This window comes from Nanorana parkeri, unplaced genomic scaffold (assembly GCF_000935625.1).
Source record: "Nanorana parkeri isolate BGI_ZX_2015 unplaced genomic scaffold, ASM93562v1 scaffold129, whole genome shotgun sequence".
In the NCBI taxonomy this organism is placed as follows: domain Eukaryota; kingdom Metazoa; phylum Chordata; class Amphibia; order Anura; family Dicroglossidae; genus Nanorana; species Nanorana parkeri.
This window is the reverse complement of record NW_017306397.1, coordinates 1,592,958-1,602,791: the sequence shown is the minus strand read 5'-3', so window position 1 is coordinate 1,602,791 and position 9,834 is coordinate 1,592,958. Positions and strand designations below refer to the sequence as shown.

The following is a 9,834-nucleotide window of genomic DNA, read 5'->3' as shown; positions in this document are numbered from 1 at the left end:
TTAAAAAAAAAAAACCATTTACCCCCCCCCCCCCCCCCCTAAATTAAAATACACTCATGTTGTTTCACAATGTCCCATGCCCAATAATACACACTGAGCTTATGCTGAGCTTATGCAAGCTAAAATTTAATGGGTACATTGCTGGCAATTAGGGTTTACTGTATTCTAGAAATGAATGCAAACTACAAGGCCTGTGTATAGAGTCACCATTCATCTTTATTTTCTAATTTGAATCCTGGCAACGGTGCCCAGAAAGAAATTAATCTGTGTGCAGGAAAAGGGAAATTTTGGCTTGGAATAAGTGTCGTTGCTGCATATTTGTGTAAGCCATATGCAATGCCTCTCATTTTCCTTACACAGCAGTCGAGGGTCATATATTAACTGCAATCATCTAGATTAACAGTTCCTGTTCCAAAGTGTAGTCAAATGCTGATCCACTGTAGTAGAATTGTGACTGAAAGCCGCTTAAATTGGGAATAGCTGATCTTTGCTGTGGAAGTTAAGGGCTGATGAAAACGAGACAATATCAGCTTATGAGTAATAATGAGAAGGATTTCTGACCATTCAACTCAGGACAAATATCTTCATTAACAGAAATTTGATGCATAAGCACTGTGCATTGTTATGGTGTATGTCCATCCAAATCATTTTCATCAACTCTACTAAATTAAAACAATAGATATTAAGCTTTTATCCAAATAGTAATACAGGTAGCACTTATGATTAAAGCAGAACTAAGGGCAAAAATGATCTGAACCCTTGCAGTGGGGCTACCCCAGCAAAGGTTAAGTGCTTGTTTTTGTCTAGGTGCAAAAAAAAAAGTTATATTCACCCGTTCCTTGGAGCCATCTTGCTCTTAGACCGGTCCCTGGAGTCTCTCTTCCTCTCCACTGCAGTGGTGTAAGGATCCTTGAGTCATAACGTTCTAAACACAGTGTATATAATGTGAGGACACCAAGGGACATATTATTTCTGCAGCAGAGGAGGGGACAGGCTTCAGGGACCGCGGTTCAGGTGAGTATAACTTTCTTTTTTTTTAGCATCTTGACAAAAAGGAGCACTTAGGCTTCATTCACACCTTATATTTTAGGTGCGATTAGGGGTTCCTGCGTCAGAAACTTGTGATTTCCTGCAGCAGGAATGGCTACTCTGCCATTTATAAGTGGCAGCTGTCACCCATTCAAGTTAATGTGTGGGTAACAGCCTCTGCATTTGAACCCGGCCACACCGCATGTAATCGCATGTAATAGGATTACATGTGGTTAAGAATCAATCACTCTCCCTATACCTAAACTATAGTGTGAACGGAGCCTTAACCCTTGAAGTGCGGGGGTAGCCCCACTGCAAAGTTTAAGAAATATTTTGCCCAGAATTCTGCTTTAAGAGTCCACGGGCAGCTCTGAGAAGAACCATTGTCTTGTATCCTCAAAATGTAACTAGCTGTACTCTTGGGGTCCCTCAGTTGATAAAGGGGCATGGCATCCACTGCCTGCTACAGAGGCTCACCATCATAGATTAAAGTCAACCTGTACTTACTAATGCAGAGAACAGCAATCATGTATTGTCATGATCTCTACATCATTCTCCTGTGACTCCAGGTCAGCATGATGACACCCACCCCAGAGGTGGGTCCATGACAGCCTGTGCTTAGAAGGAAGTGGGTTGAATGATGTTGGACATTATGTAACCCAGGAAAAGACTAGCAGCACTGAACAGAGCGATGAGTCTTTAAAGGGAAACAGCACGGGAGACTAGGCAAATTAGACAGTAAGAGCTGCATTTTTTAATCACTTCGGTGTTTTATTAAAAAAAATGAAAACTGGAGTTCTGTTTTAAACTTACCTCCCTATTGTTTATATGTCTTTCTCCTCTGCCCTTTTTGCCGCTCACCCACTACTATTACCAGCAATTACCAACTGTCAAAATAGCTGGAAATGCTATGTATTACAGAATTGCAATTTATTACATAGCAGGAGAAGTTGTCAAAATATAGCGATACTGTGTAAAATGACATTTGCAGACAGTCTGCAAGTGTTGTTGAGTATTAAAGTGTAACAATGACACCACAGCCATTCAGAGAAAGGCTAGTGTTTTATTCAGTGAAAACAAGGCATTCTCTGATTGGATGAGGTGAAGAGGAGGGGTAGATGACATTATGATCTTCACTTCGTCCAATCAAAGAATACCTTGTATTCACTGAAGAAAATACAAGTGCAGAGGTGAAGCCGTTGGACCCGCACCCGGAAAATGACCACTACCACTTTATGTAGCGCAGACTACTGCAGTAATTTTCAGCATCCCCAGCAGTCCTCCAGATATCAGATATGGATACTTATATCGAGCCTAGTTGGACCAATGTAAGTTTTCATAATAAATGATTCCTGGAGTTCCGTAATGTTCAGGATAGAGGTGCACAGAAATGAAATTATCCGACCTAAACCGAAAATAAAATTTGATCATGCCGAATCCGATAATGATTTTTTAAAATATTTTCTTTTTCTTTTTTAAACTTTTAAACTATTTTATATTTTATTTATTTTTATATTAAATATTTTTTTTTAAACTTTACGGTCATTGGCTCTGGAGAAATATCAGGGGTCTAAACAGACCCCTGATATTTCCCTTTTAAAACAGAAAAAGAGATTGAGGACACATAGTCCTTAATCTAATTTTCTGCAGCCCCTGTTATGAATCAACAAAAAGCATCTATACTGAGTGTTCCTGTTCATTCATAACATGAGGAAATAATATGTTTACTATTAATATTACTATAGTATGTCCACAATCATCAATGAACAGTAAGTGATGTAGAGCACTTCCTGTTCATTCATAATTGGGGATACAGTGAATATACTATGCCCTCAATTATTCACAAACACTCAGCGATCACTGATTGCTGACTGCTTGTACCTGCTCTCCATTCTGACTCGCTGTCACAGGAGGCTGAGCCGGCGATGCGGGGAAGAAAGCTCGGGTTCTGACAGCTGGCTCCTCCCCCGCACTGCCGGCTCGGCCTCCTGTCTCCTCCCCCACACCACTCTCCGTCCTGATCTGTCACAGGAGGCTGAGCGAGGCAGTGCGGGAGGAGAGCTTGGCCTCCTGTGACATCGCCACTCACAGCATTCTCCTACCCGCCCCACCTCCTGACAGTTTCTCTCCTCCGCGCTGGGTGTTACTCTGTGTCAGGCTCCAGTCACATCATATCCAGTGCATTCTTCCATTTTTACTGGTTCTTTAAATTTTGCCTATCACCAAATGTTGTTATCTCCATTGTGAGTAAACATCTCATGGGTTTCCAGATATGGCGAATGGTCAGCCTAATAGGTACTATTGAACAGCAACGCGCCAGACACAGGTTGCACAAGCATCGTTTGCATCAATCAAGTCGTAATCCAATTATTCTCCCTGCCAGTGAGGTCAGTGCTGCTAGTACTGTCTTCTTCTGTAGTCACCACAGCTTCTATTGCCAGACACAAATTGGGATTTTCCACATTTCTGCTGCACATGAGGTTGCCTAGAAACAGATGTGATGACACAGGTTGCAATATGACCACAAACATCTCAGTGTTTTACTTCCTACGCCATTCTTGGTATTATCATTGCAGTGTGTCCTTGGAGGCTCACTTTCCACAGATGAAGAATTTCAGACAGGTTGAAACACAATTTGATGGATACTAAGTTCAAGAACAGATCACTGACATCCCCTGGAGCAATAAGGAAATGTCTTACCACTGAAGGCTTTTTTTAGAGCTTAAAAAATATGCTCAAGAATCATTGGGGGGGAATTTATGAACATTGGAGTGATTGCCAAGTGATCTTTATCTCTGTCCATTAAGTCCTGAGATTTACACAGTTCTGCCCCATAGCACACAGTCTGCATTTTCTAAAGCAAGGAAAATACTTTCTTGTATTAAAGATGTATAGAGTCCAGTCAAAGGGACATCATCTGCCCCTGTACAGAGCATTAGTAAGATGTAAGAAGGGCAACTAATTGATAAGAGGCATGCAGGAGCCTCTGCTGAAAGATTAACTGATCAGAATTTATTCTACCTTGAGAACAGGCAATTAAGTGGGGATATGATCACCATGTATACATTTAGAAATGGTCCATATAGTGAACTTGGTGCAAGGTCCTTGCAAAGGAAAAGCGGCACTCTTTGTGTCTGGTGGAAAAGAGCTTTTACGTTTGCTTACGGAAAGGCTTCTTCACAGAAGAGCTGTGAAATGTGGAATCGGCTACCTCAGGAACTAGTCTGAGCCAGCTCAGTTATTTCTTTTTTTTTTTTTTAAATCTGAATGCATTCCTAAATGTGCAGAATATAACTGGATATTAACATTTTATCAGTAATAACACCAGAGATTGTTGATCCAGGGAATAGCCTATTGCCTTAAAGTTCAGGAAGGATTTTTTCCCCTGTTTGGAACAAATTGAACCATGCTTTAATAAGGTTTTTTTTTTTTTTTGCTTCCTCTAAATCTACCATGGGTAACTGTAGACACAGGGTTCTGTTTATGGAGACTTTCTATTTATTTATTCTTTTTTTTCTGTTGGTTGAACTCAATGGACCTGTGTCTTTTTTCAACCTATGTAACTATGAGGTCAGTGATTTACACTCATCCTCAGTTAGAACCGACCTGTGACAAAGAAGCTGTCACAGGTTGGCTCTATCGATCAGGAAGTAAGCAGAAACATGCACCAATCCGCTCACTTCCCCATCATCTCGCTGCAGTGAGCGGTGGCTGTCAGTCACCACTCTGCCCAGGAATTTCCCCCTCCCCTCTCCGGTCCTCCAGCGCTGAGTGGAGGAATGAACGGGGCAGGCACAGCTGGCTCTGCCTCTAGATAGGCAGAGCCCGCTGTCACTCATGCAACTGGGTGGATCTCGACAGTATTGTCAGGATCCGTCCTGGCTGCGGCGATCTCAGTATATCGCGGGCAATAGCCTTTAGGTCACGGGAGGAGATTAGTATATGTCCTCCCATGACCCTAAAGAGGACTATGGGGAAAAACACTTACCCCATAGTTCTCTTTTAATTTGTGTCTGACATATTTGCCTGGAGTTCATCTTTGAGAGTAAATGTAATAATAGGTTATACAAATTTTTTGTTTCTTTTTTTATTGTGAGCTGTCGTGATGGATACATTCTGTATTGCTGGTAATCATTGCTCATATATTACTTGACACAAAAATGGGATGCTATCCTGCTGCAGACCCAAATATGTATGGAATCTTTTTTCTAAGCAGCGCATCTAAATACAAAAACAGATAACTATTCACTTTCCATGTTTATGATTTATTTTGGGTTTAATTTACTATTCTCCCTTAACCTCCCTGGCGGTATTCCCGAGTGTGGCTCGGGGTTAATTTTCAGTACCAAGAGCGGTAACACAGAGCCACACTCAGGATTGTGCAAAAGTGTCACTTACCTTGTCCCTGCGAGCCCGCGGTGTCCGGCAGGGCCGGCGGGAAATTCAAAAGTGAAAACATGATATTTACACGGAATACACACAATACAATGTAATTTGCTATACTTACATATATTTATCAAACAATTTCTCTTCAATTTTGTCCCTAGAGCTTTGTTATAAAACAACAAATTGCCATGAAAAACAATGTACCGCTTTTGGCATGCTAAAATCCTCCATAATCATACCGCCAGGGAGGTATAACTAAGAGGACTCTGCTGGATGAAAAGGCTACATAGACAGAGGAGGCTTCACACATACAACTGTATAAAAGATGAAAGGTGAATACTGTACACAAAAGGGGTCTAGTGACCACCACAGCCCAATATGTGATTTAAGATGACCTGTGGCCTTGCTTGATTTTACAGTTGTGTCTTAGTGGTCAGTGAAATGCCATGGCCCTTAAAAGGTAATTTCACTCTTTATGCTGGATTTTCCACCTATTTTAAAGTGCAGCAGGAAGAATAAGATTTGTTGTCTTTGCAGTAACCATGGCAAGGGACAGAACCAGGAGATCTCATGTGGCATCATTGTTGGGTTAGATTGAGAACTATAGTGGGATGAGTCTGACAATAGACTTCCTCAAGCTACATCAAGCCAGTGCACATCAAAATCCAATTTAGAGAATACCATTTTGGTAAATGCAAATATGGTAACATTTTCATGAAGGGTAACACAAACGTGGCTGTAGACCAGCAGTTCTCAACCTGTGGGTCGGGACCCCTTCGGGGGTCGAATGACAATTTGCCAGGGGTCGCCGGGAGTCTCCCACTATTAGATAGCTATTAGATTATCATCATTATTATTAATAATAAAAGCTGACACCCTCGGCTTGTGTTATATGGTTTGCCATTTTAGCTGTTACAACAGTGGTTCTCAACCTGTGGGTCGCTGTGTGATTTCTGCTATGCTCGGTGAGAGTCCTCCTCAGCCTTCTCCTAGCGCAGCAGTGTCAGTTCTCCCTCCACGCCGCCAGATGTCGCTGCAGCAGCCGCGTCAACCCTAACATTTTACCGTTGGGGGTCACCACAACTTGGCAAATGTTACCAAGGGGTCCCGGCCCTAGAAAGGTTGAGGACCACTGCTGTAGACAATGAAGTGGAGCAGGCAGAATACTCTCCTTGTGTAGTCTGCCTAAGGGTCTGAAAAGGAAATTTCACTGCTCACCCCCAGCACCACATGGCAAGCTCTAAACTAAGATGGGCCTTTCCATCCTTGCTAACCTTTTCTTATATATTAGCCCTGTCAAGCTGCTCACAGCCCCCATGTTCAGAGTAAAGGTGAGTTTCAGTCCTTGCCCTTGTGGATTATACAGAAAGAATGTAACTTCACCTCACTGCTGAAGGATGGAATTGATGAATGAATGCAGCAGCAAAGTATATACATCTTCCTTTAGGTCCAACCATTTAAAGAGTTTTACCCTGCAATTCTGGTATTTGCTGCAATCAGCACTGCACATTCTTTGATTCCCTGTACTTTGTACCAAGACTTAACTCTAAGGGGGTCTGTTCACTAAGCTGCCGTAGGCAGCCGAGTGAACGACCGACCTGAAGCGAAGTGAGCCAAACGCTGTTCGGCTATTCACTTCAGGCTGGTACGGCTGCATTCAGCCGTATATCAGCTGAAATCAGCCTTACATCGTGTAGCTTCGGGTCGGCCGAACATGCTCATCATGTTCGGCCAACCCGAAGTGCAGAAGGAGTTCGACTCAGCCTATCCAACATGTGGATCGGCTAAGCCAAACCTTCGGCAGGCTACTCGCTGCTGTTCAGTTTATTCTTATAGATGCCGAACAGCAGTGAGTGAATAGCTGAATGCCGCTGAGCGGCATTCGGCTCGACTGTTCTGCTCGCTCAATAATGAATGGTCTTTGAACTACAGGTGTTTTTTCACAAAAGCAAGTACAGTTTTCACACCATTATTGTTACGTGCATTTATCACAAAGGCTAATTTTCCAGCCAGAAGAATATATGCACATTGGCAAGAAGGATTTCTAAAGGATGACACGCTGTATTTAAAGGCATTTCTATTATTAAAATAGTAAAATCCTACGATATCTGAATTCTAGACAATGAATTATAACAAATCCGTACCCCTGTGGGATTATAGATGTTATAGAGGAACACTACATGGCTTACCTGACAAGATAGATGCTACAGCGGCAATAATGAAAGAGACAATTACTCCAGGTCCAGCCATTTCCTTAGCAACTAGTCCAGAAACAACATACATCCCGGTTCCCACACAGCTGCCAACACCAAGTGAAACAAGGTCCACTGTAGTAAGTACGCGAGCCAACTTGGTTCCATGAGAAGAGGTTCCTGCAGTTCCTTCTAGCATAGACTCTACAGGCTTGGTTCGCAGCACTCTTGCATTGATTGCATGCCACGTGGCCCGCCATGGAATCCGTCTTGGGTCCAGATATGAAAGAAACCCACTCATGGTTTAAAGGATGTTTAGTGAGAAGTGACAAGAACAGCTGTGTCGAGGTCACTACACACTCTCCCAACATCCAGTTTTTAAGGTATCAGTTGTGTTGTATATGTTCTTGATCCAAAAGGCAACTCATGATATTTTATATAATCTCCTTTGAAGATCTTGATGCAAACAACCTGTAAGGCAATAGCAAAGTGTAAATTCATTAGAGGTTGTCAAGTATTTAGTGCAGTAAAAGGCCAAAACATGTCTAGAGTAATTTCCAAGTTTACATGCAAACATATTTAACACTTCTTGTGAAATTTAAGTTAATTTCAATTTTAAGTTATTTCAAATGCTGATGAAATCACTTACAATAAATGCTGCTACTTGATGTTTAAACATTTTGAGCACTGGTCCTGACTTCCTGTTTTACGGTGACTCCTTTCTCAAGCAGAGTGCTATACAGTCACCCTTGTGTGTGCTAGTAAGCTGTGTATATCTCCATAAACACACAGACACATCGAATCAAGTTACTCCCCTTCCTCCTGGCCCCCTCTCTTCTATCCTCCCTTCTCCAAGCTAGTAGAAGAACAGTTGCTGGAGTCTGCTCTGTCCCTTGTGATCTTGTACTGGACAGGAAGTTAAGGGAAGCTGAGCGGAGAGACTTGGAAGCAGCTGTTCAGAAACATGATGACTGTAAGTGTTTGGGCAAAAATGTAAAGTAATGTTCTGCTGGGCAATGTATATTTGTTTGATCTGGATTCATTGTTGAACAAAACATTTGAGAGCTTTAATATCTAGGGAGGATGAGAGTGAGCTGTTAAAAACCAGGTCAGGGCAGGACAGGGGTGAGATTTTGTCAAAGAGGGAGTCAGTAGCAGAGTGGAGAAGAGAAGGGTCGAGGTGGCGGAGGTTTCTCTGGGTGACAGTGTGCCTTGTAGGGGGAGTCCATGTTGGGGACAGGGTGATTGTGAAACTGACAAGGTTGTGGTCTGAGAGTGGGAAAGGGTTGTTGGAGAGGTTGCAAGGAGTGCATCGGTGGGAGAAAACAAGATCAAGCATGTTACCTTGAGAGTGAGTAGGAGTCAGTGTCCATTGAATTAGATCAAAAGAAGAGGTTAGGTTAAGAAATTGAGTGGAAGCTGGGGAGTTAATGTTAGTAGCAATGTTAAAGTCACCAAGAATGATAGTGGGTATTTCTGAGGAGAGAAAGTAGGGTAGCCAGGCAGAGAAGTCATCTAGAAAGCGAGATAACGGTCCAGGGGGCAGTATATAACAGCAATCCTCAAAGAAATTGGAGAGAATTGGCGAATACAGTGAGTTTCAATAGAGGAGAGTGTATGAAAGGGAGGTGAAGGCAGAATTTGAAAAGTCCATTGCGGGATAGAAGGATACCCACTCCACCTCCTTTCCGTCCATTGTGTCTCGGCGAGTGTGTCCAGTGGAGGCCACCATAGGAGAGGGCAGCAGTGGAGGCAGAGTCGGATTCCTGAAGCCAGGTTTCAGTAACAGCAAGCATGTTAAAGGAATTGGAGATAAGAAGATCATGGACAGCGGTGAGTTTGTTACAGACAGAGCGGGTATTCCAGAGGGCACAAGAGAAGGCAGGACTGATTTTAGGAAGCACGGGAATAGAAATCAGGTTGTGTGGATGAAGGCTGCTGCCAGAGGAAAGGCAGTGCTGATTAGGAGGGTGAGTATTAGAAAAGGGAGGGCCAGGATTGGGAGAGATATCCTCAGGAGTCAGGAGAAGCAGAAGGGTGAGTGAAGTAAGATGAGAGGGCGTTTTGTACGGGTGAACATGCCTCAGTGTCCTGGAGGTAAACCTAGCATGTGGATTCAGAATGAGCAGGAGATGATGATTGCAGTAATAGGGAGAGGGCAGGAGAGAGGGCAAAATATATATATTGTGTGGTGGAGGGGGGGGGGGGGGGGAAAAAAAAAACAGGT

General features: G+C 42.9%; 1 protein-coding gene across 1 annotated transcript in view; it reads right to left on the bottom strand.

Moving 5' to 3' along the window:
• Window positions 1–9,834, bottom strand: part of SLC7A14 (solute carrier family 7 member 14) — a 67,920-nt gene that overhangs the window by 19,764 nt on the left and 38,322 nt on the right. The window contains exon 2 of the mRNA XM_018553770.1: window positions 7,605–8,078. Coding sequence (XP_018409272.1) covers window positions 7,605–7,908 — 304 coding nt within the window. The 5' untranslated portion in view covers window positions 7,909–8,078. The remainder of the gene's footprint in view (window positions 1–7,604; window positions 8,079–9,834) is intronic.